The 27,102-nt window shown below is 41.6% G+C and overlaps 1 protein-coding gene across 4 annotated transcripts in view; it reads right to left on the bottom strand.

The window, feature by feature from the left end:
• ADPRHL1 (ADP-ribosylhydrolase like 1) overlaps positions 1–27,102 on the bottom strand; it is a 71,411-nt gene that overhangs the window by 13,877 nt on the left and 30,432 nt on the right. The window contains exons 5-8 of one of the 4 annotated variants that reach the window (XM_053308180.1): positions 26,709–26,836; positions 21,550–21,682; positions 15,578–15,731; positions 172–9,791 (exon numbers count right to left, since the gene is read on the bottom strand). In XM_053308180.1, the coding sequence (XP_053164155.1) occupies positions 5,750–9,791; positions 15,578–15,731; positions 21,550–21,682; positions 26,709–26,836 (4,457 nt within the window). In that variant the 3' untranslated portion in view covers positions 172–5,749. Of the gene's footprint in view, positions 1–171; positions 9,792–11,779; positions 13,628–14,217; positions 15,732–21,549; positions 21,683–26,708; positions 26,837–27,102 lie in introns of those variants that run through there. The other 3 variants (XM_053308181.1, XM_053308182.1, XM_053308183.1) reach the window with 3 other exon arrangements.

Genomic DNA, 27,102 nt, shown 5'->3' with positions numbered 1-27,102 from the left:
TAGCATATAGCGTGTAACAGAACCTTCCCGCCCTCTCTTTATTTTAGTTGGAATTTACCACTAGAATCACTCGGTGTAGTGATATGAGAAGGCCAACATTATAAACAGAGGTATACACGACATCCAGCAACTTTGAAGACCAAAATGATGGAGAGGCAGATTAGAAATCTGTTAAATAAATATATATGCAGAAAACACAGTTTTATTTGCTACAAGTCTAAGTCAAGGCATTATTTGCACGTCCAAACCAAGGCCCACAGAACCCAACAGAGCCAAGCTGCCTGCCTTTCCACCACACCAAAGCAAGACACAGGCCCAACTGGGTCAACTGCTGCTTCGACAAACGTTCCAGCCATCTGCATTTTGTTTTGAGCTCGGGGCAGCGGGGGGAGCAAAATCTGTTTCATGCACATCCCCAGTAAGCTCCACTGGGTGTTCAATCCGCCTCCTGCTCACAGTGGGACTTCAAACAATAAAGCTTCTCCCCTACCCCCATCATGTAGAGCCTGCTGAAAACCTTTCTGCCTGATAATGCCTGATAATGAGGGGCAGTCATGTTCAAACATGACTCATATGTGTATAGGTATCTACATAAGAAAGAGCTATAAACATTGTTACGAACTGCCAACATAGAGATGTCTAAGGCAATTCTAATATGATCACTTCCGACAGCATCATACTCGTAACAGAACACGGTGCCTTTAAACAGGGACTTGGATCCTAACTTCAATAAGCAGGTGCTGTTCATGGAATGAGACTTTCCAGCCCCGTGCTTACCACTGCAGTTCTCTGTGCCTCTGAAAGGCTCTTGAGGGTTGGGACCTGAGTAACATGTCATGTGGCACAGAGGGCTGCAGCAGCAAGCGAGAAGGGAGGGCCTAAATTTGAGATCCTCTGTGCATGAGCAGAAGTGCCTTTGATATATTTAGATTCAAGCTGGCATAGTTCAGGGAGGAGAGCTGGTCTTGTGGAAGCAAGCATGAATTGTCTCCTTTGCTAAGCAGGGTCCACCCTGGGTTGCATTTGAATGGGAGACTACATGTGCAAGCACGGTAAGAGATTCTGTTTAGGGGATGAGACTGCTCTGGGATTACCATCTCAATTTCCAAGTCCCCTCCCTGGCATCTTCAAGGTAGGGCTGAGAGAGACTCCTGCCTGCAATTTTGGAGAAGCCACTGCCAGTCAGCGTAGACAATACTGAGCTTGATGGACCATAGTCTGACTGTGTATGGCAGCTTCCTATGTCCCTAACCTTTACCTGAGAAGCAATGGATGAAAGTGGCTGCCTTAACACACTAGTAATGGTGAATAACAATTAAGAAGTAGTAGTAGTAGTAGTAGCAGCAGCAGCAGCAGCAGTGGTAGTGGTGGTCGTAGTAGTAAATGTGTCAGACTGCTGATGAGAGCTCTACCTAACACCCTAGTGCAAAACTTGTGTACTGGGATCCAAGTCCCACTGAGTTTGATGAGCCTTGTTTCCTAGCATGCTGAGCATTGCAGCCTCAGACTGACTTATCTGGAAGTTCCATAGATATCAGTGCAATATATTTCTCAGTAAACGTGGTTAGGATTATGCAATAAAGTAAATGTGGCAAAAAGATACACTGGAGCCAGAGGTATACCTAGGTATTTTTGGCACCCAGACCTGAGGCTAAAGGACTTCAGAGCCCCCCGCCCCGCTGCGAGTCCCCCCCTTACTTTTTTATTCCTCCCCGTGTTGCATGTCACAGGATTTGACACTCCATACTCCAACGGCACACACGTGCAGGCCAAGGAGGCCCGCCTGCACCCGCCAACAGGGTGGTCTGCTCTGCTTCCCCTGGTGGTGGAGGAAATTGTGGCGGCACGCAGCAGGGGCCAGGCAGCCGTGGTGGGGCATTGGGGCTTTGAGAAGCCCCCCCCTTGAGCATTTGGGGGCCCCCAGGAGGCAGGAGGCCACAGACCCCTGCCCGGTGGCCCATGTCTAAACATGCCTCTGACTGGACTTTCCCTACACTTGACAAAGCAGGCATTACAAAAATGGAAACATGCAAGTTTTCTTACTCTTCAAAAACTCTTTAGGAGAGGCGAGCTGGTCTTGTGGTGGCAAGCATGACTTGTCCCCTTAGCTAAGCAGGGTCCGGCCTGGTTGCATATGAATGGGAGACTACATGTGTGAGTACTGTAAGATATTCCCCTTAAGGAAAGGAGCCACTCTGGGAAGGGCATCTAGGTTCCAAGTGCCCTCCCTGACTTCTCCAAGATAGGACTGTTAGAGATTCCTGCCTCCACCCTTGAAGAAGCTGCTGCCAGTCTGTATAGGCAATACTGAGCTAGATGGACCTATGGTCTGATTCAGTATATGGCAGCTTCCTGTGTTCCTAACACATCTAATAGCCACATTGATCTTTTAGTTCAACTCATTCCTTTGTGAGAAAATATAGACAGTGCCTGACTACTGAAGGGCATGTGTAAAGAAGAACTGCAGCAACACAACTGGAGTTTGCATGCAACTCCCCCACTCTCTCTACACGCACTCTGTTCTGCAAGCAGAAACATGCCCATTCTGCGCACACTCTGGAAGAGAGCAAATACGTTGCTGAGGGTCAGTGACATGTTTCCTCTCTTCCAGGGCACAGGCAGAGCAGAGATGTTTCTGCTGCTTGCCGGACAGTGTGCGTGTAGAGGGACTGGGAATTTGCACGCCAGCTCCAGCTGTGTCCTCATAATCCCTCTTTACTCCTGTGCATTACTAGTCATGATGTCAGTCATGGGTCCAGCCGAAGCCAGCCACTGTTGGGTTCTGTTGAACATGTCTGCTTTATAATGAGTCAAACCACTGGTCAATCTAGCCCCAAATTGCTTCTATCAGCAACAGCTTCCCGAGATCTAGAGGACTTACCCATCACCTCCTACTTGATCCTTTTAACTGCAAATGTCAGGAGTTGAATCTGGGACCTTCTGCATTTTTTTTAAAAAAGTGCTTTATCACTGAGCTATGGCCTCTCCCCTGTTGCTCTTTGTAGCTTCCGTGACCTCCAAATAAGAACAAATACAGTGGGGTGTTGGTGGTGGCTGAGGTTTTTCATTTGTAGAATACCTTACAGAGCAAAAAAGGCAAGATGTGTTTCCATCATAAGGGGTAGGGAGTATGGGCATATAAATGGCTGGCCTTTCCCCCCCCAAAGGTAGGCATGGTAAACATCAGTTCTATAACCCTTCTCCCTAGTCTGACAAAATGCATTTCTTAAGAACTTCAGAAAGAGTCACTCATGTGGTTTGCATTCTGAAAGTCACCTTTCTTTAGCACGGTTCAAAGACTCTGGCTGCTTATTTGTATCAAGTTTAATGTTATAGTACAGAACTCCATTGCTATGGTCCTGACCTTAAAGCAAGCCCTGGATCCTGCCAAAGATTTACATCCTTCTGATGTGTTCACATTGCTGAAGTGCTTGTGGCAAACGCTTCTTGTTAACCAAAGAAACTGGAGGAAAAGACACAAGAGCTGCTCCTGTAGAAATCTTTATCCCCAAACTGGATTCTGCCGATACTCCAGAAATTCTGGATTCTGCTGATTTAGTTCCAAATCTGCAATGAGTATTTCAGTTTCTGCAGTTCTCATTCTGCAAATTCCAGACTATGTCGGGATTTGATACGATTGCGCATACCACAAACTGAATCATTATGACTAAAATCATCAGCATGAGCTAATGTTCTAGAATGGAAATAACAAATCTGTACAGGAATATGAAAGGACTGAACATGTGGCAAGCACCAAGTTACCTTTGAAGGAGATTTTATCAATATTTCCCCAATATTTACACATCTGTGATAAAATATATTTTATAACAAATGCTCATTCAGGATTTTACAATATCATTTCTGTACAATAAGATTCATATTATTTGCACTACCAAACATTTCTAAAGTAAAATACCCAGTTATATTATCAGAGCCCTTTGTGACAATATGAAAAGATTTGTTTTATATTTTGTAGCTGTATTCACTGGCTCACATACAATGCAAGCTTATGTGCACGTTGTAACGCAATGCGCATGCAGCTGCGCAAGTGTGCTCTTGTGCACAGGCAAAAATTGCACAACTCCAATGATGCAACTGTACACAGCCATTATTTCCAGTGGCCATACCGTTGTGCAACTGCATGTGCACGAGAGCACACATGCACAACTGTGTGTACTGTGTGTTACAATGTGCACAGTCACTTGTGCGATATGTGAGCCACTATTGTCCCATAGGTTACAGTCTTTTCCAGCTTCTACAGTTTGCTTTACTTTCTCCACAATCTGTAGCATCATTATGTTCACTTCTTGCTTTTGAAAACCACTCAAGGATACTGTGCACATATGTAGACAATGCATATACAGGCAGGATTCAAGTAGCGGTGTAACTGTGACCTTCTAAAAAGCCCTTTCTGGAAGACAAGTAATACTATTTGATTAAGATGAGTAAATAAAGAGAAAGTTCACACTCAGAAGAGTCACTTAAATTATGCACTAACTTCAGCATTTAGCAACAACAGTTTTTGTCAGGGATGGACATTTCAGGCACAATGCAGCTGAAATTTTAGTTGTTCTGACAGAACTTTCTGGGAATTTGCGTTCCATTCCGAGCTCAGACAAAATGCAAATCTGTTCCATGCAACTCCCTAGTACTTATAGGCAGACTAACTCTGCTCATGGAAGTTCCATTTAGCCATAATGACTAATATCTGTTGATAGTCCTAAACTCTACTCATTGGTCTAATCCTTGTTTTAAAGCCATCTGAACTAGTGTTCATTACTATGCGGTTCATTCTAATGTAACAGTCTTAAGAGTGTGATTAACTTCCCATATATTTAAAAGTGCTTCCTTTTGACTATATCTGGGCGTGCAGCAGAATGTTGTAGTGGTAGAACAAGCTCTATGACTTCTCACTATTGGTGAATGATACCATTTTTGGAAGCTCCCCCATGTTAAAAAAACACCAGCAAACAGCTTCCTGATAAGAGAAAGCTCGCACATTAGGGAAAAGATCCAGACTAGCCCCTTCCCTGCTGTGCTGGCTTTCTGTTTGCCAAGAGTTCTTAACAGAGGGAATCATTCAAAAATGTCACCCTTCCCTCCAGTCTGAGATGGTACAGTCCATTCTCCCACCCCAGCATTATTCCACTTCACTCCACAGCATGTCTAGACCAGTGTCCCCTGTAACAGGGATTCCCAGATGTTGTTGACTACAGCTCCCATAATCCTCAGCTGCAATGGCCTTTGGCTAGGGATTATGGGAGTTGTAGTCAACAACATCTGGGAATCCCTGTTACAGAGGACACTGGTCTAGATCAGGCCTTCGGATTGTTCCCATAGTTATTAACAGAGCTGGCTTGGTTCCAGGGGGCCTTCGGCAAACTGCCTAACTTGGGTCACCCTGAGAAAGTCACTCTGCCTCTACCACATGAAGGCTATGGGCACAGAGGTGGTCTCAGTGATCAGCAGTGGGCCCTCGACAACTGCCCAAGGGCACCGACCCCTGGCACAGGCCTTGACTGTTAGATCTAAGACGTCTCATACTTGAATCATAGACTTGTTACTCTCTGATAACATGCATTATACTTGAGATTTCAGAAGACACTAATTTTAATGGCAGGTGAAATCCAAAACCGATCAGTAGACAACAATTCCAGTCTGATTTACATACCATCATTTAATGCCCTGCAATGAAACAATGGCTGAAAGATTATAAATTCAGGTCTCATTTTCAGTTGTCCAAGTGGTTCTAGTTATCAAGCTTAATTGTATCAATTGCTCGAATAACAATTGGCTTAAAAAATGAAACATTTGGCTGTTCACTGTAGCTCTCTGCTATGTATTTTTCCAAGCCTACCAATCTAGCTTTGCTTTCATTTATTTCACTAGCCTCATATGTTTGAGCCTCTCCTCTCTCAGGGCCTGATAACCTATTTAATGATAGTATTTGGTACTTGCCAGAATTATGCTGTTTTCCCCTCTGTTCTGCAGGAAATGCCTTGTCTGATAAGCATAACTTGGGGCGTGTATCAGTATCATACTCTGTTTTCTTCTTCTGTAATGTTCTATCCTGACTTGCAGGTGGAACTTTGCATTTGTCAAAGGTATTCAAGGAACCCTTCTTTCCAGCAACTTTCTTTTCAGGCATTTCCACTTCATCTGGGGAGGGCAAATGATACTTCTCAGAATGTTGATGTGTATGCCTTTCTTCTCTTATACTAGATTTAGGCTTGGTGTAATCCTTTGATATTTGTTTTTGCTGCTGCTGCTCTCTCTCTGATGGGAGATTATTCTGAGGTCTGTCCAATGTCACATCTGATAAGGGTAGCTGGGAGTTCTTAGAATTCCATGGAGCAGGGTTCTCATCCTTAGGAATAACTGCTGGCCTTCTAGAGTCATTTAAGGTTCCTTTCCATGACTTGCCTACTGCAGGATTTGTTTGCTCATTCTTCAGTTCATTTAATGAAGGTATTTGATCTTTCTTAAGGTCAAAGGAAGTGCTCTGTTCTCTTGCAGTACTCTTTTTAATCTTTGGAAGTCCACTTTTTGAAGTTAACTGGATCTTTCCAGAATTGCTGTTATTCTCTTGCTTCTTCTCTGTTTTACTTTCAGGCTTCACTTTATCACCACATGATGGCATTTTGTCCTTCTTAAAGTTATCCTGGGCATTACTTCTCTCAGCCTTTTTATATTGTTTTACTGGTTCCTTGAGTGAGGGTAGTTGGTCTTTCTCGGTGTTTTCATCTCCAGCTATAGTTCCTTCACATTTCATTGGATTCCTCGATGGAATTTGGGGTTTTGAGTCATCTGAGGAAAGTAACACACCTGAATTCTTAGTGTTACGCTTTGATGGGGCTCGCTGCTGTGTCGGACAGATGCTCATTTCTGTTGTATCACCACAACCATCTTTCTTCGGGTTACTTTTTATTGATTTCTGGGGCAACTTGCTCTGAACCATCTTTTTACCTCCCTCTATAGAATTTTTTTCTCCTGCTTTCTTGTCCTCCTGCTCCCTTCTCTCCGCAGATGATGGACTTCTATATTGTGCTGCTTTCTGAGCTTCTCTTTTCCCTGCAGCACTGTGGCATTCTTCCATCACCATTTCGTTCTGTGGATGGAAGCTCTTTTTCTCAGGCTTTCCTTCTGGAATCACTTCCTTTTTTTCTTTCTTCTCAGTTTCATTTACTGAGGGCATCTGGGATTTCTTCATGTTGCTTAAGGGACTAGCCACTCCTGCAATATTGTTTTCTGGCTTTCTAAACTTCGTTGCAGATGGTTGGTGTTTATCAGTCTGAATGGTATTCTTCTCTTCTGCAGTATTTTCATTCTTGATTAAATCATTGCATAATGATAAATTGTGACGTGTTTTGTTGTCTCTTCCAGGTGTACCCTTGGGCTTTAGCAACTCATTTGGAGAAGGCAAGCAGTGTTTCTCAGAATTAGGACTAGCAACCTTATCTTCTCTAATGCAGCTTTCCTTCTTTGTCAGTTCAGCTGATGGTGGTGTTTGGAGGTTTCCAACACCACGCCAACGTCCGTTGACTTCTGCAGTGTTGCTTGCAGGCTTTCCTGAATGGTCTAATGAGGGTGAAAGACATTTTTTATAAGTAGGCCACATATTATCCTCAAGTTTGTGTGTTTCATTGTTGATGATTTCTTCTAACAGCATTTGAGGGGTATTCAAGTTACTCTGGCTACTCTTTTCTTTCTCCTTATTGTTTTCAGAATTTGGCATTTCATTCGCTGAGCATGGTTTGGCTTTGCCAATATCTTCTACTGGTGTAGCACAGCTGGATTTCACTAAATCACTAGGCAAAGGGAAGCGATACTTTTCAAAATCATCAGAAACATCATTTCCTTTTATATTTTTAATTTTCTCTTTCTGACTGTTAATTGGTATGGGGGCTTGGTTTGCCTGATTTGTACTCTGTTTTGATATATTTGGACTGGAGTTATGCTTGTTATTTTGTTGGATCAGCATTGGATGGTTTTGCAACTTCTGGGGCAAATAGTCACTTTCTGCCTGACTGTCAAATGGCTTGCCTTGGCTTCCCACTGACCTTGGTTGTTCTTGTTTTGTTTTGTTTGTATGATCATTTTTGGTTGGCTTAGGAAATTCTTCTTCTTTATCAGGCAGTTTTCCTTTGTTTTGACCTATATCAGAAATGTTGTTCTTAAAATCTTGTGCATTCTTCTGACTTGACTTTAGAGGAGGCATTTTGTCAGCAGCTGCTGGCTCAACACAAGATTGCAGATCATCATTGACTGGAGGTGATACATTACAAGATGCCTGAGCTACAGGAGTGCAAAATGGTGGGATATTTTCCAATACTTTCTGTTCAGGGAAACATTTTTGGCTAGCAAAGGGGGGATCTCTTATCGTCTCTGTTAATTCTATTTCTGTCTCCTTTGGACTGCACATGTCCTCTGGTATGCCAGGAATCTCACCCCGCTTAGTTTCCTGGTGACTGTGTGCACTAGGTCTTTCAATTGGACTAGAAGATGGGCAGGCAGTAGATAGGTTTTCTTTGCTAATAGTTTGCGATGTATTTTTGTTCCCAGAGCTGGAAAATTCATTGTCCAGAGGAGGTATAACATTCTCTTTCTGGACTAAATTATTGTTAGATAAAGTAGTAATGCAGCCTACAAGGCATTCAGTTTCATGTGAAGGTGAAAAGCTGTCCAGATTAGTATCTGGGTTTACAGAACTCATATTTGTGTCAACAATATCCTTTTTGTTAGTCACAACTTGGGGCATTTCATGATGCTCATTTTGTAATTGTCCTCTCCGCTGTCCTCCATCTGCTGTGCTCACTGGTTTTCTGTTTTCATCAGGACAAACGTCACATTTGTTCTGGGAGTCCTTTGTTCCTTCCACTTCAGGGTTATGATCAGAAATCTGGCTGGTGCACTTGGCATTTGTTGCCCAACTCCAAGGATGACTAATGTCAGTAGCAACACAGAACTGAGGTACGGGGACAGTTGTAATTACCAGCTGTTGAGGCCGAAGGCTATTGAAATGTGTGACTGTTCTCAGGTCTGCCTGCAGTTCTCTGATGACTGCTTTGCGAGTGGCTTTTTTCTCTGGGACCTTTTTGTTCCTTTTCTCCCCTTTGCACGGCAGCAAAGCTTTCACCTCAATAGTTGAACAAATATTATTGGTTTGTTCAAACTTCTCTTTCAGTTTGGACAAGACAGATTTCTTGTTGATGATTTTGGGCAGGCTATTGTTTGTTGCCTTCTTTTGGGGAATTGGCTGATTCTCCTTGATTTCTTTTTCCTCAGCAGCTAAAAATTTCTTCAGAATGTTCTTCACGGTATTTTTCCCACAAGAGCCAACCCATTTGACCTTATCCTGGGATGTTATTTTGGGGGTTTCTTCTGTTAAAGAGCCTCTCTCTAGCTTGCTTACAATGCGGTTGAGGCTGTTTCGGTTGGCAGGCTGCTTATCTTTAACTATTAGCTTGCCAACCTCTCTTGTCTTCTTTCTGTAATGCTCACGGTTGTTGTTCATGAACCTCGACTGCAGAAGCTGGAATTTTGTGGGGCGAATGCTGTTCACACTTTGGTGTTCATGCCTTCGGTTCACCTTATTTGCTATGCCTTCTAGCCACTTTGCCTTCTTATTCTGAGAAAGTGGCTGGCTGGATATGAGGTCTGTCAGGTAAAGCAGAAGGCTGCTGAGGACAGCAAAGGCACCCTGTTCTGTTGACATCTTACTGAGCTTCTTCTTCAGTGTTTTGGGATCAATCAGCACCTTATCACTGCACAACTTTGTACCTTTGTTTCTGCTGCATAAAAGAAAATTAATGCTTTTGTGGAGGGGAAGCCATCAACATTGCTTTACTTCTTTACTCATTGTAAATCATGTGTTTTACAGAATACTCCTCTTATTTCCCCACACATTGATGTGAACATTGGTACAGTGTAAGCGGAAGCTGATATACAACAGCCACCTTTGTCATGACCATCATCCACAGATTATTACTGGCACTTGTCTGGTATTAGTAATTATCCACAGCACACATCTACAACATAAACACAGTACTTGTGTTTTATCTGACAAATCCCTCATATTTGCTTTGAAAATCAGGACATAGCCTGTGCAGAAACTTCCCAAATACCTGATAAAGTCCCTCAAAATACTGTTTGAGGCACACAGTTGAGTGGGTAGGAAGTGGTACCATTAAAAAAAAACCAGAGAGAGAGAGAGAGAGAGAGAGAGAGAGAGAGAGAAACCCATGTAATGTGTCATACAGAGCTTTGCACATCTTTTCTGTTTGTATGGTTTGTAAAGAGGGCAGAAACAGAGGATATAGGATACCGCAAAATGTTATAGGGTTTGTATGTACAGAGGAATTTTACTTTTTTCTCTTTCAACACTCCCATGCCATATCACAAACTGTTTTTGCAATTCACTTAGTTCCTCTTCAGCACATAGGAATACTGTTTGAGGAACACCAGTCCAAAGTCCCCTTTGCATGTGCAGAACTTGTTGTAGTGGCCAACATAATGCACAGCATTCCAGTGTAAGAACACTGTGCATCACATCAGCCATTATTGTTTGGGTTTGGATCCTATTTTATTTTTTGCTCTTGTTACCTATGTTTGATGAAGAACTAGTAAGGTTTGAAAGGCTGCAACACAATCAGACCAGGTATATGTATTCTTTTCTTCCAGTGTAATATAACCATCCAGTGCTAAGTTAAAATCTAATTTGATTTCCTGCCAGCAAAATGAGGGAAATGTTCTCTTAAAAAGATAATCCCAATGAGACAACAAAATCCAGAGATAAAAGCATTTGATGTAATGATATCCATAACAATATCAATTGACCCTTCTCTCCTTTCCGTTATTAAAGTTAAGTTGGAGGTCTGGCATGGCTATAAGTATACTTCAGTTTGACGAATTAGGCCTACAGGCAGCTGAGGATTTAGAAAATGCTTTAACTGGTGAGGATCAGTTACTAAATAAAATAATGAACTCAGTGTGAAAGCCACAGAGTGAAGTCAACATCAGTAGACAATAGCCTGAAGGAGGAAAACACAGTAAAGGTTTCAGCTTTCTAGCACCATAAAAACTTGGGATGTTAATTCATGGAGTAATAAAGTATTATGTGAATAGGAGTCAACTTGCATACTGGGACAGTATTAGGTTTTTATACCTCTTCATATATGAGCAGAAGCAGGACAACAAATCATCTTGAGATGAAATTCTGGCTCTGATGACTACAAAAATAAATGTAACTTTTGACTGCAGTCGCTCAGGATTTCATCCCTACAGCATAGCAATAAAGTGCCAAGAATATATAACGAAAGTGCTCTGTTGATTTCAAGGATCAACACAAAACTGTTAGAGTCAGATAAATTCTGCCATCTGGATCACTGTAAATACATCAGCTGTCTGCTCAGTACATCAACTAAGTTAGACTGATACCAACAGGATGACTGAGGTGCTCTTTTGTGATGAAATGGCTCTTTGTGACCATCTCCTGTGAACTGGTGCCATTTCAGGTTTGAGGGAGGGAAGGGCACACAGTCAGGAAGGGCACAGTACAGGAAGACCGGATTCCATGCAAAGGTCAGAGGTCGGTTTCTTGGATATATACAAAGGCAAACTGCAAACAAACAGTGCTTGTTTATAAGAGAATTTTTGTGACTATTTTTTAATATCACATTATAGAAAAAGTATAGGGACTCCTGGAGAACAGTAACATGATAGAGTGTCCCCTGCTCTCTATAAATGGCACTCTGTGCCTGTAAATAAAGATGGCAGAATCTAGTTCTCACTGCTTATCACAGCTAAACATTTAATAAAATGACATTGGAATGAAGCAGTTGCTCCATTTATCATGACCTTTACAACAGTTAAAAACAAACAAACCCAGTGACAATAAAGGGCAGCGTGGGGAGACAATTGACCCACACTGAATACAACAGACAATTTGCACCAGCATATAACGATGAGTAACTAGATCTCATTTGTAGGGCATATGTGTTAACACTTTCATAAAAAGCGCCACTTGTCTGAAGCTGTGCTATGATGCATACATGGAAGAATGGATGAAGTCACTGTTTTGAGGATTCCATTTATTGTAACTGATATTACAGTTACTACAGTTATATTAATCTCAAAGCCATGCCGTCATTGAGTTCTCTTCTCATTACACAAGCATGAATTCAAAGAAGAAGATTAAATGTTCCAGATGATTTTAAGAAGTGCCCTAGAAATGCAGAAACCTTCTAATGGGTAGGAAATGCCAATATTTCAGGTCAAACAAGAACTGTGAAGCATTTTGAGACCTACTTAAAGGAATGTAGGGAGAATATCTATTCCCCCATTCCTCCTCTTGTCTATTTCTCTGGCCAATTGAAACATTACATCCCACACACAAACAACACATTCAGGAAATCAGTGCTGTGAGCCTTGTGCCTAATGTTATTTTCTGCTACTGTCTGCAGCAGAAGGTTTGGCTTTTGTTCCAAGAACTCATAAATCAGGGCCAGATTTCACAGGGTCCCTTTCTGCATTACCTCAGTAGGGTAATGCACTATCGGGAGTTCCTTTCTGTGCTTGTATGGTAAGATAGGCAGTCATGTGGTAACAAGGTCGTGTGGGTAGAGCAGAGAGGATGCCGCTGTGTCATTTTCCAAATTAGCACTGCACCAGCTTCTGGGAAGGAAAGTACTCTTTTGAACAATAGTCTTGGCTGTAGCCCTTAGTTCCCATGTGATCCTGAGGTCCAAGAGCACCATGGGAAGGAAACCTGCCTAAGTGGCTACCATGTCAATAAGGTAACATAGACACCAAGTGCCACATTCATGGTTTTAGGGAGAATAAAATTGTGTGTGTGGTATTTCCACAGAACATTTCCTTGAGCATCAATGAGAATTGTTTTCAGGAATAATTCAGGGCTTAGTAAGTAATGCAGTGTGGGAATCAGTTGGATGAATGAGACCTTCATGGCAGTAGAAACCAGCAGAGAAGGAACATCTTGTGGTCAGTAAGGCCATCACAATTAACCTTTTTTAAACTCTAAAAAGTAGTGATCCAGTGTGATCACTGTGATCAAGTGATATTTGTAACCCTTTTCTCCAGCAACGGTAGGAGAAAACTGGAGGCCCCCTTATAAGAGGAACTGAGGAAGGAGCCAATGGAATAGGAAAGTTCCCTTCCAGGACTCTCCTGGAAGGGGTATGTTTTTTGTTAAGACCCTGACATGGTGTGAAAGGGCTAAATATCCTCGCCTTCTGTACCATGATCCATTCCCAGTCCTGATTCTCACAGCTGCTGTTCAAAATTTTTTTAAAAAAATTGAGTTGATTTACATGCTTACTATAATGGGTCATTTAGCTCCAAGTGTGTATTTAAATGAAGTGAGGAGGAAAGGTTGGGGGTGAGAGGTCAGCAGTATAATATATTATTATATTTACAAAAAGAAAGAAAAAAGACTTTTAAAACCCTTAATATTGCAATTTGCAAGCAGAAGTGAAGGTGGTGAGAGCAATGAAGAATTAGGGTGGGGTGGGAGGAGGGATAAAGGTGCCTCCATGTATGCCATGTACAGAGCCACTTGTGCTTCCTCAATCAGTTTCCACATCAGTGCTGGGCTTGGAATGCTTGGACCCTAAGGAAGACAGAAAGCAAAGGCCAGGCCACTCTAGGCAGTGCCCCAAGACTACCGTGTTTCTTCCCTTCCCTTTATGTCTGTGTGCATCAGAGCACACGGAGCCTAGCAAGGGGAAGGAGATAGGGGTCTGACCTACCACACAGTAACACAGGTGATCCATCCAGCACCAGCTGTGCCCCTGTGTCTGTCTCAAACACCACCCATGGCACTTGGTGGCATGACGCCGACTATTTCCAACAGGTGCCATATCACCTAACTGTGACTGCACAATTTTAAATTGCAGTGGAACAGGGCTGTTCTGCAGCACCACAGGTAGTATTTTAGACACACACAGGGCACAGGTGGTAGTAGTGATCAGACCACGTTGCCCTGCAGAGAATGTCAGTCATCGTTCTTACAAGACTATGGAGAATCCTGATTTGGCTAAACTTGGGAAGTCAAGAGTGGGGGCTTGTGGATTCCATTACCCCTTGCATCTACTTGGTTTCCATCATCAAGCTCTGATGACAACTACAAGCAAGAAGTTCAGCAATGACACAATAACATGCAATAAGCACAGTGTGAAAATAAAGAATGATGCTTATGAAGAGGCATAAGATTGATTTATTTACAAGTATTTTAGCCACCCAAGTCATTAAAAAGTTTGTCTAGGATTTGAAAAACCAACAAAAATATATAGGAAGTTTAAATTAGGAATATTTTTAGATTTGTATTTTTCTACATCTGTTTGCAAATCTTTGTATCTGTGTTCTACCATACCTTGGATGATTAGTTGGCTTCCCTCTTTAGAATCATTTGGAATAGTTATGGAACTTTGACACAGACTGTACATTAAATGGATCTGTGAGTAAGGCAGGGTCACAAGTAAGTTAAGATTAAGGAGTTGCAGAAGAAGCAGAAAGAGTGCATTGAAAAATGCAGAAAAAATAGAATCTCAGGAACACAATCTTAGAAGAGAGAAAAAAATCCATTTTCCTTTAACAGGTCCCCAAACAGGATTAGTTCTGCATGTAAATTATTGGTGTCAGGGGGTGACATTATAGACAGAATTTCATAACAAACAGGGTTTTTGAAGGTTCTCACCCCCCATTAAAGAGAATACCAAAGGATATTCTTGCTTAAAGTAGCAGGATTAATATAAATGCATTCTAAAAATATTAAATGCTGACAGTGCCTGACGTGCACACTTAAAGGACTGGGGGGGGCATAACAGGAGCCCTCGCACAACTCTCCCATGCCCACTGCAAAGAGCTAGTCGGGTTCCAAGTGCTCCCTGTGCTCTGGAGGAATTCTCTAAGATTAGAAACACATCTCTGAGGGGACACGGTGGGAGTTGTGTGGGGGCCCATCGTGCGAAATTGCTCATCGTGCCCCCACAGTCCTCAAAGCAGGCCCACTACGTTAGTCAGTATGTCAGCCAGTGTTAAAATACTCTTAATCCAAATAATTAATGCTGCTATTTTACACCCAGATAGGCATTTAAACTCTCCCTGCAACAATACTGTTATAGGTAGGGCCTTTCCACACATTACATGGCAGCCAATCCAGGTTTACAACCATGTGTGTACCTGATACTCATCCCATCCCTGTGGTAGTATAATTGGAACCTATTATCAATCCTGGTTTCTAATTAATGTTCCTGTATGATACAAATGTTTCCAAACACTTGTTTTGCTTTTTTTACACATTACATTTTAGATCTACCCCTAAATGTGTGAAGTTGCTGTTGGCTACTTGAAACCTCATTAATTTAAGTGGGATTATTTAGGAGTACATGAGTCAAAGATGGCCACCTAATTCCATGATCTTAAACACTGTAGGACTTAACTTTTAACACTTAACTCCTTTGCTGAATTCTTGCAATTTAGCATTGGGGTTTAAAACACTTAGCTACAAGTTATAATGAAATTATTTTAAAAATAAAATAAAATGACAATGCATTTTTACTTTTCCTCTGAAGATAGTCGGAAAATATTGTCTCCCAGGTATTCTAGCCTCTCCCTTTGTTCAAAATCCTGATACAAGCCTTTAGGAACCTTGTTGAAGCCATAAAGCAATCCATACAAGCAACCAGCAATCGTTCCAGTGGCTGCACTCTCACCTGTAAAATCAAGCACAAATGCACACCCAGTTTCATTAGATTGCATTTCATTTGTCCAGTAAAACACTCTATATTCATAAGAAACAGGAGATGTTCCCACTCTAGAGCCCATTATTGCTGCTGGGGTATTGCTTTTGCTTTCTGCAGTTAGCTGGAAGCACAACTGAAAGAGAGGTTCAGCACAGCACTTAATATAACACTAAATTAACAACAATAACCAGATTCCAAAATCTCAAATAAAGTTTATTGCTTCCAGGTTCAGACTGCTTTATGCATCCTGTTGATTCTGATGGGGGATTAGTGAGTAATTGTCCCTTGATCTGTTTTTTTTTATATTTTAGCATAATATTTTAATTGTGTAATTTTTATTGTCTTGTTTTAATTTTTTTCTATGTGAACCACCTTGTGATTGTTTTAATGAAAGGTGGTATATAAATTTAACAATAAATAAAATAAACATAAATTCTGGTCCCCAAGTTTGTCATGGGTGAGTGAGGGGAGAATTCCTGATTTCCTCTCTTTTTTAATTTTCATTCTAAAATACTGTAATAGCACTATTAAAATGGCCCCAAGTCAGAAAAAAATGCAGGAGGTGAATGCAAAAAAACACTGGAAAGGAAAGATCTAGAACTGACATCAGCTGGATGTTCCAAAAAAGCAAGTGGGCAAAGGATGTTGGTTCCAGGAAAAAAAGGATTAATTTTAGAACACCTAGGTAGTGATGGTTGTAGGCATTTCCGCTTGAATTTCTGTTGTGCCCCAAAGACACTGTTGGAACATAGTACTAAAGTTTTCATTGGCTATCTAAATAGAACCTCTACTCTTCAGTCACAGACAAAGCTCTATTCAACATCTGAGAAGCAAGAAAGCTCACCCTGCCTGACCCACTGCTTTAATGCTCCAGGCTAGTTTTTCAACTGCGTAACTCAGTGTTCTTCATTTCAACGCCTGGGAACCAGCAGCAGCTCCCATTGACCTGAAGTATGGCTTCCTGACTAATTGTTTATTAAGGCTGTGCAAAACTTTGGCTGAAGCCCATTACTCTACAACGCCCCTTAGCACCATGCACGTTCCCAGTGCTGCACTTTGCCCACTGCCAATGTTCAGAGTGACAGCCATGGGACTCTTTTAAGGGAAGCAGAGCCCCACTGCCATCTTGGCAGGGGTTCACAGAGCTTTAGGAACTAGTTCTTCCCAGCACTTTCCTATAGGGACTACACTTGGTGCTTTGTGCACAACTGCCATGATGGCACTAGGGCTTGCCAGCACTGGGGAAAGATCGGCACTGCATAGAGGTCAGTGCAGGGGGGATATGGCTGCCACACTGAACATTTTTGGGGAAAGTGGCCCCAACTTGAATAATAGTGAGGACCACTGGTGTAACTCATATGATTTGTTTAAAAATCTACTAATTAACATTTCACAACTTTCAGTACTTGCATCATCAGAGCAACTTGAATGCTTTCTTTAGCCTTATGTACAGTTCCCTCAAAATACCTGCAATGAAACGACAGTTTATATTACAACCCGCCTATCTGGAGAATATGGCATTCTGTTGTCCAGCAGAAAGGTCTGAAACTTATATCAAGGACAGTGAAGGAGATGCACTTCAAATGGTCAATAACAAGAAACTATTCAACACCAATGAAAGAAAGCAGGCCTACAAGAAAGAACAAGTCAAGAACCGAGCAGAAAAATGGAAAAATAAGCCCCTGCATGGTCAATATTTGCACAATATAAGTGGAAAATCAGACATCACCAAGACCTGGCAATGGCTTAAGAATGGCAACTTGAAGAAAGAAACAGAGGGTTTAATACTGGCTGCACAAGAACAGGCACTAAGAACAAATGCAATAAGAGCAAAAGTAGAAAAGTCAACAACAAACAGCAAGTGCCGCCTATGTAAAGAAGCAGATGAAAGAGTGGACCACCTAATGAGCTGTTGTAAAAAGATCGCACAGACTGACTACAAACAAAGGCATGACAAGGTAGCAGGGATGATACATTGGAATATCTGCAAAAAACGTGGGACCATAAAATTGAAAAAGTGGTAGAAAATGAAGATGCAAAAAATATTATGGGACTTCTGACTACAAACAGACAAACATCTGCCACACAATACACCAGATATCACTGTAGTCGAGAAGAAAGAAAAACAAGTCAAAATAATCGACATAGCAATACCAGGGGATAGCAGAATAGAAGAAAAAGAAATAGAAAAAATAACCAAATACAAAGATCTACCAATTGAAATTGAAAGGCTGTGGCAGAAGAAGACCAAAATAATCCCAGTGGTAACTGGCGCCCTAGGTGCAATTCCAAAACAACTTGAAGAGCACCTCAACACCATAGGGGCCACAGAAATCACCATTGGCCAATTACAAAAAGCAACTTTACTGGGAACAACCTATATTCTGTGACGATACCTATAATAACAGCAACAACATTGATAATAAAATTCAGCCATCCCAGGTCCTTGGGAAGGACTCGATGTCTGGATAAAACAAACCAGTCAATAATACCCACCTGACTGTATAAACAAACAAACAAACAAACAAATAATAACCTTGGATTGGGATTATGGTCATCACAAACTACGCCATTGAAGTGTCCGTATGTGACTCTACAGCTGCAGCAATTTTGGGTTTAAGTAGTTTACAAGTTAGCCCATTTGCACCTCAAAAGTTCACACATCTGCCATCTTGAATTGGTGTGGATGACATCATCACAAACTATGCCATTGAGGTGTCCCTGAGTGTCACTCACTGCAACTGTACCCAATTTGGTTTAAATGGGTTAGGCAGTTTACAAATTAGGCCACTTGCACCTCAGATGTTCATGTGGCCGCTATTTTGAATCTGAGTGGATGACATAATCACACACCATGCCATTTGGGCATCCCTATGTGTCCCTACAGCTGTAGCAAATTTGTTTCAAATCAGCTGGGCGGTTCACAAGTTAACCCACTTGTGCCTCAAAAGTTCACGCATCTGCCATCTTGGATTGGGGTGGATGACATTATCACAAACTACACCGCTGAGGTGTCCCTATGTGTTCCTACAACTGCACCCAATTTTGTTGATATTGGTCCTGGTGTTGCGAAGTTGAAATGGGGGGGACGGGACACATGGACATACACATGGACACACAGAGAGAAAACCAACGATCTCATAAGCCTAATGGAAAGTAGGCTAAAAAGAATAGTGGGCAGGGGTCTGGAAAGAGAGCAAGAAAGAGAGGGGTCTGGAAAGAGAGCAGGAGAAGGAGGATGCCACTAAGCGAATTAGACGAGGAAGCAAGATCTGTTAACTCAGGAAGGGAGAGCGGGGGAGGGGAAGAAAGACAGAGGGGAAGAGCAAGCAGAGGAAAGAGAGAGAAATAGAGGATGAGAAGAGAGAAAGAAGGGAGGGAAGGGACAGGCCTGGGCCTGTCAGCAGCCTGAGGGGAAGAAGTGATTATGGCGGCAGCAAAGAAGGGCCCAGTCAACCGTCACCGCTGCTCAAAGCTACAGAGGACATTGGCGGAAAGAGGCAGGCAGGCGAGAGATGGGCCCGAGCCGGTCAGCACTCTGAGGGGAACGGACAGCCATGGAGGCAGCAGTGAGGAAGGGCCCAGTCAACTGCTGCTGCTACTTCTGCGGGGAGGAGCAGGAGCGGGGCTCAGGTGAAGGTGGGGAGGTCTCTGGGATTAGGGGGCTGCAGTTTGGCCAATGCTGTGCTCAAGAGGGGTGAGGGGGATGGAGCAACAGGATGGAGGAAGCGCAGGAGCACAGCTCAGGTGAGGGTGGAAAGAACGCTGAGGTGAGGGGGCTGTGGAAGGGGGTGAGGGGAGCAATCAAGTACTAGCATGCAGATGCTCTGCGTGGGTTAAGCTAGTTAGTTAGATTCTTAGTTGATCATCCACAGCCAGGAGAAGTATGGGAGAGGGTGGTGTTTATGGCAATAGAACTTGTTGGCCATCCATTTTGCTTACCATCTCCTCCTTAAAAGTACCCCTCCTGTAAAACTAGCTCCTGATTATAGACATAAACCATATGATTTGTTATGAATAACAAATTTTCCATAGCTGCTATGGCTTTTCTTCCCAGTGATATTAAGACTGCTACTTTCTGAACAGACAGAGATAGCATCCAGACAATTAGCGAAGCAGTGTTCTGTTGGTGCAAACTCTTCCAATGAAAAGATGATTTCTGTTTGAGCAAATCTGAGGCGGGAGTGGTGGTGGTGGAGCGCTCTTAATTTTGGCCCTAGGGTTGCTGTAGTAGAGAGACTGAAGGACAGGGATTCTGAGGAGAGACTTGGAGGGAGAAAATAGAAGATTCTATTTTTCTCAAGAAGAGTAGTATATGGAGTGTTTGAGTCAGGAAGATCTGAAAGGGACAGAGACTACAAGACTGGAAGGAGAGGCGAGCAGCAGCTTTCTACTATCCAGCAACTGGGACTTGTAAACCGAGGCCTGAAACTGCAGACAAGCCTGGGATCTGCTTCATTATCCATCTTGTGGAATGCAAACCATCATGGGCCTCCTTCTTTGGAAATGATTTGCTTTCATCCTTGTGAGCAAAAACCTTCTAAGGGAATTAAGGTTCAGTGTGTGTGTGTGCGTATGCATGCGCGCAGTGAATAAATCGATTGATTGATTGAAAGATTTAATATACCGCCCAATCCACAGACTCAGGGCAGTGTACAAAACAAGAACAGCATCCGAGATTTTTTTTTTTAAGAAGCAAATGATTTAAAGGACAAATGCCTTAATTATTCAAATAGATGTGAATAATTTGTTCTAATTGCTTTATAAACTATGCTTTATAAACAATATATTATTTCTTTTAATTGCCTCTAATTTATTTCTGTATTGGTCTCTGGAGACCAATTACAACCCAGGGGTAAGTAGTGGATGGTTACACAAAAATTACTTGTCTCAGTACAACAATTCTTCTGTTCATACAAGGAGCTTCTGCTGATGGCACAGTGCTCTGCTACAGGTCTGGATGCTATCCAGAGGCTCTGTGCTTCTTAATGGCACCACAGCAGACAGAAATCAACAAACATTTCCCAATATACCTCACAGTGGAGGACAGACTAGTGAGTCAAAGGGCTAGAGGGTCAAGACATTGGTCATCCCTTCTCTACTGCTCTGACACTATCCCTTTGGAATGTAGATTGCTACTCTTAGGGACACTTCCTGCCTGCCTGCCTTGTCACTTCCTCCCTTCTCTTCCTGTTCCTTCTGCCTTGCAACGTGCAAGCTCCTCTCCCCTGCACCATGTGTGCAGAGATGCAGAATCCATCTGCATCCAGCTAGATAGATAGATTAGAGATCCTAACTCCTCACTTTCCTGTCTAGAATGGAGTTCTCTATTAAATACCATATATCTTGATTTGAAACTATGAACTGGCTCCAATTTACTTTACTCTCAGCATACACGCATGCCTAACTAAATTCCGCTGTGTTGTGCTTCTGTGCACTCCGCTATAATGAAAAGGGGTTTCTCCTACCAGGGAGAATTCCCAACAGTTTGGATGCTGTCCAGAGGCTCTGTGCTTCTTAATGGCACCACAGCAGACAGAAATCAACAAACATTTCCCAATATACCTCTGGTATATTGCACAATGTCATTAATAACTGATTTGGAATTGCACTAAGTGCTTAAGGTAAAAATGGTTTATAAGATATGATCATAACGATGATATAGGTTAATGAAATCAGAAAGACAAATGTTCTGTATATGCAGTATACTTTCTGTAGGTATAGACATTTAGTTTAGCCACAATAACTGAAATTCTGTATAATACAGAAGAATTACCAGGTTACTCACCACCATGGAACATTGCTCGGTTGCAGAGCTCTGTCCAGTCACCACCACATCCTAAGAGAGCATCATATGCAATCATGGGAGCATCATGACCTCTCCTTCCACCACGACCTTCAGAGCTCCATCTCCTATAAGTCTGGATGGATAATTAATAGACTTGGTTATGAAAACGTGATCGAAAACCAGAACATGCAAAAATAAAACTGTCTATTGCAAATTTTTCATTCGGTTTCCATTGAACAGCTTGATCCAGAACCAGGCCTGAAGCCTGAGATGAACCGCAGTTTGTGCTTATGTGTTTGTTTGTTTGTTTTTTAATGTAGTCCTTACTTTGAAAAATGTGGCTTGTGATACATCTGCTCACTTTTTTAAAAAAAGTATGCAGTTAACCCTTGCCTTGCCCTGATTTTATTCAGTATTGGAAAGTGGCATAACCTGGAACAAGGTGGATACACTGGGCAACATCTAGACTAGTTCGTCAAAACACCATTGAAATCAATTAGACAAATTAGTCATGACTACTTTTCCCATTAATTTCACTAGAACTTAGTCATGACAAACTTAGTCTGGATATTGCCTATTCTTTCTTGGCTTTGCGGGGACAAGCAAAAGCAGGTTTTGAAGCAGCTCATCTTCCTTGGGTCTCTAATCAAATGGGGATTCTATTTGTCTCCATCAGTTCTCTGGGATCATAACTATGCCATGATTTGCATGATTATGCAACATTTAACTGCTGGCAACCTTTGTAATTAATCTCTATTAAAATATGCAAAAATCAAAAGGTAGCCATGTTGGTCCATTAGATGCCAAAGTAGCAAAATCCCTTCATTAGAATCAACTAAAATGTACAAAGTAGTGAACAAGATTGAAAGTTCTTCAGAACTCTTATTCAGGCTGAAGGTTAACCAACACAATTAACAGGAGGAGAGAAGAAGGTAATCATGATGGGAAAGCCCCAAACTCTGCAGTTTGTCATGGTCTTAAGACAGGGTGCAGCAGGTTTCATGCAGAGCTGAATTATATTAGCTGCTGCTAGGTGCAACACAGATTTCACTTTGCACTGAGGGACTTCTTAGATAAAAACAAAAACATTTGTACCCCTCTTTTTAGAAATATAGTAATGTTGTGCACATGACTCACTTACTTAGGTGTCAGGACGGCATGTGGAGAGGCAGACTTCTACCTGATTTTTCAAAACTCCGCTGCTCATGAGCCCACATGAACGTTGGGCACCAAGCAGGAGAGTACTGGCGAGAGGGGGAAAGCTCACACTGGGTCCTCCAGGGACCCAGAATGCAGCACGCAAGCAGCAGAGTGGCTGCACTCAGTATTTAGAACCTCTCCACATTGTTCGGTCACTCCTGCCCCACAGGCTCACTGCCTAAAATGGTAGCAAGCTGGCATGGAGCCCAGCTATCCAGTGTGATTGTTCACACCATCGCCTACCGAGGTAGAATGAATGGTAGGTTTGTTCTACCTCGGTAAAGACCTGGGCTACTGACAAGAAGTTGGGCTACTGAGGTCTGGAGCAGCTGGGACTGGAGGACTCCCAGTGCTCCAGACAACATGCACTGCCTGGGTTACCCCAGGCTGCTCGTGTCATGTGACTAATTTCAAAAGTATAGCAGTTTCTTCTATTGACTGAGTACCTAGTACACCACCTAAAATGGGGTAATATAACTAGTAGTTGGAGGCCATGTAATCACCCCCACTTTCAAAAAGTTAAGTCCCATCTTTAGGTGGTCAAAGATAATCTTCCATTTTTCCTTCTCTTGGATGCCTAAATGTAGTACAAATCACACACACACACAGAGTAAATGTGATGGTCCATTATAGCAAGGAATACTAAGGCATTCTTGGGACTCAACGTGAAGAGTTTCAAAAACTGATTTTAAGTTGTTCATACACAAAAGGAGTAAGTTCTAACATTTATTAGCTATTTTTAAAGATTTGCACAAAGACTATCACTTCATAAATCAATGGGGAAAGATGTTAAAATAACAATTAAAAAGCAAGAATGGAAGGAAATCTTTACAGGTGAGACAGCAAATGTCATTTCTGTGACTCAAAATAAAATTATTATGAAATATTAGTTGGTATATGATCAACTAATGATCAACTAATCGATGATCAACTGTTGGTATATGATCCTGAAGAATTTAAATATAACCACCAAAACAAATAATTTTGTTTGGAGATATAGCCTAGTACCAACCAGCTATCTTCACATGTGGAGAATCTATTATTCAAACAGCTTAGGGGTCTAATTAGGAAAATGTAAAGAGAATGATGAACTATGACATCATTCTTGATCCTAAACAAATGCTACATGAATATATCCATCTAAATATACAAAAATATATATACTTCTTATTTTTAACTTATTAGCAGCAGCTAAAATGATCATCATTTTAAAACGGAGAGAATGCACCTACTAATAAAGACTGGATAAGGTTTATCCACAATCAATAAAATTAAGCAACATAGAATTAGAGAGGACAGAAACCAAACTCATAATTTATAGAAAATAGCACCCTTTTGTTGATTATTGGAAGATGAGATATAATATCAATATATATATATCAAAATCTTCATGTTGCCCAAATTGCTCTGTGTGTATGTGTGAAGTAATTGTTTGTTTTTATATGAATATCTATAATAAGAAATAGAAATTAAAAAGTCAACACAAGAAATAGCAAAGTGAAATCTGTCTCATATCTTGGCAGAGGCTAATCTAATCTAATCATCATAAAACCTGCACACCCCATCGATTGCTAATTACAAGGTGTAGACCTTGGAGGCTTTTTCATCATTCTTGTCTTTGTATATCTCTGTCACTCACACCTGATTGTTTTGCTTAATATCCCATCCAGCCTGAAGAAATCTGAAGACCTTAAAAGGTTGTCCACTACTTTGTGGCATTTTCATTGGTCTTTCTAAAAATGTATAAACTGATAAGGTTGCTTCCTCAGCCATGTTACCGTTTTTCTTGTTCTTGGCAAACCTTTTTATTTCATTCACTGACCGCTGAACACTTTCTGTAAAGAGGTGGAGAAATAAAGAAAGAGAGAGAGAGTGATCCAGTAGACAGAAGGTTGGACTTTAACCTGGACTCCCATTTGTGATGGTCTGATAGATTCTTTTGTATGTGCAACCATTTCTACACAGGTATTGCATTACACAAAGCACAGAAATGAGGTGCATATGATATGCCACAATTGGCAAACCTTTTTTAAAAGCAGTAGTCTTCACAGCATGAAAAACAAAGCAGAGAACACATGAGTAGGAGCTGGGGAAACTCATTGCAACTTGTTCACCCAAGCAAGCAAAGAAACTGAACAATGAGCAAATACAATACTTACTAATAGCTATATCTATGGGAAGGGACCAGAATTCATGACACACTCAGTAGCATCTGTTTTGAATGATTTTGTAGCTTGGAATTCTCCATAATAGTTTTTGTAATAGCTTTGATTGTCTTAATGACATATTAAAATGTATATAGAGAGATAGACTGATAGATATTGGTATGTGTCTCATTCAGATATGAGTCCACAAGCCTTGGGCTTGGATCCCTCCCCTTCCTGGTCTAACTATTGTTTGTACAAGCCACAGTTTCCTGTATTTGGATGAAACAGGAAACTGTGGCACATACAAAGTGCAAATGGATACTTATAATTGTGCATGAAGAATGATAGGGGAGACAGAAGCATGGAAGTCTGTGGTATACTGCAGGACATTCTCATAATGTGAAATCATGGTTTAACATTACTTCTGAAGCAGGTAATTATGCATTGTGCAAAATAAGGATTTGCATATTATTTAGATTTTTTGTTTAATTGTTGAGTGCAGTCTATTCTGAGTGGGTCACTGAGTGGGTCATTTATTACACTGAGTGAGTAATAAATTGAGCATGCACTTTATAACCCACTGTGGAATACTGATGAGGAAGAGGCTTGCATGTGATGGCAGATCAGCCCAGTCTTAGGAGGATCTCCACCCAGTGCCACACTTTCTCAAAAACAGGAGCACAGAGGTTAGCACTAAAATGAAAAATATCCATGCAACCCAGGCAAGTCAGTTAATGAATAGCTTTCAAATGTCACAGGGGACACATGGAGTTTATGTCACATTGCAGGGTGATGGTCACAGCTTTTGAAACAGTCCTCAGTTAAGAACATGGAAGGAATGTAGCATATAGTTTAGAGAAATGTGGAGCTCTTGTAAGGTGCTGTAAAACAGGAGATGATACATCTGCTGGAGGAGCTGCAGGCTGAACTATGTCACCAGAGGGACCATGTAGGCAGTATTAGAAGTCTCACCCCCTTGACTCAGTACCCAAGGATCCAGATGCTGCTCCATTTAGTCCTATAAAGCCCTGAGGCCTGCTCTTCAGTCTCAATACTGAATGATCCTGCCAATCCAAGCACCTGCTCTCCACCCTTCCCCAAACTCTGACCTTGAAACTTGACCATTGGCTTCTTTTGAACTATGTTGCTTTTTCTCTATCAGCTGCCACCTCTGGCTAGTGAACTTTGGATTGCCTTAGACCAGGGATTCTCAACGTTGGGTCCCCAAATATTATTGGACTTCAGCTCCCATAATCCCCAACCAAAGGCCACTGGGGCTGAGGATTATGGGAGTTGAAGTCTGGGGACCCAACGCTGAGAATCCCTGCCTTAGACTATACTGTTTGCTGCCTCTGGGCCCCACCTGGGAGGACCTGACCTTGTGGGATCTTATCTTGTTCCCACTAGGAATACCAACACCTGGCAAGTCCTGACAGCTCCAGAATACGGCTCAAGCAAGGTTTACCATGCAACTCACTCCAGCACTGAGTGAGTTTGACTTGTCCTATCTGACCCAGAGACCATTTAGACCACTCAGCCCACTGTTTCTGCTGGTAATTTATGCTAGCTGCCTGTAATGTTAATAAAAATGTATTAAATAAAATTAGGAACAAAAATCTATAAAAGCTGTATATTTAAACTTGGATGTCAGTTAATTAAAAACACACACACAACACACACACACACACACACATACTAGAAACACTCTTATGGAATTTCATAGCTCCACAACTTCACTGGACCACTTTTAGACAGACAACCCACAGGAAACATTTTCCCCAAATTCTTCAGAAGTTTTTTGTAAAGATTTACCTTTTCTCTTTCCTCTGCATCAAAATTGTCAGGAAATTGAGCTTTATTCTGATTTTCTTCATTAATTTCTCTCTCCTCCAAATAAAACTGCCATTTTGCTTCAAAGTAAAACCAGTGCTCCTGATATTCTGGATGCAAAAATAAACTAGTTATGGTTCCTTTAAATCTGAAAAAGTTCTTTGATGGCATTTGAATAACTTTTAAGAACAGAACAGGGCATGCTCCAACAAACATTCTAGTTTACAGAAAGGTCATCTTATCAGTACACACAATATCAAGGTAATATTTATTATTATTGTATCATTTACATTCACTGCAGAAAATAATAAAGGCAAAAGAGGAACAAAATAATGTTTGATAATGCTTTGCCCCTGATAAAACTAATTAGAATAAT

This window comes from Hemicordylus capensis, chromosome 3 (genome assembly GCF_027244095.1).
Source record: "Hemicordylus capensis ecotype Gifberg chromosome 3, rHemCap1.1.pri, whole genome shotgun sequence".
NCBI classification, from domain to species: domain Eukaryota; kingdom Metazoa; phylum Chordata; class Lepidosauria; order Squamata; family Cordylidae; genus Hemicordylus; species Hemicordylus capensis.
The sequence above is the reverse complement of the archived record's forward strand: the minus strand, read 5'-3'. Positions and strand labels throughout refer to the sequence as shown.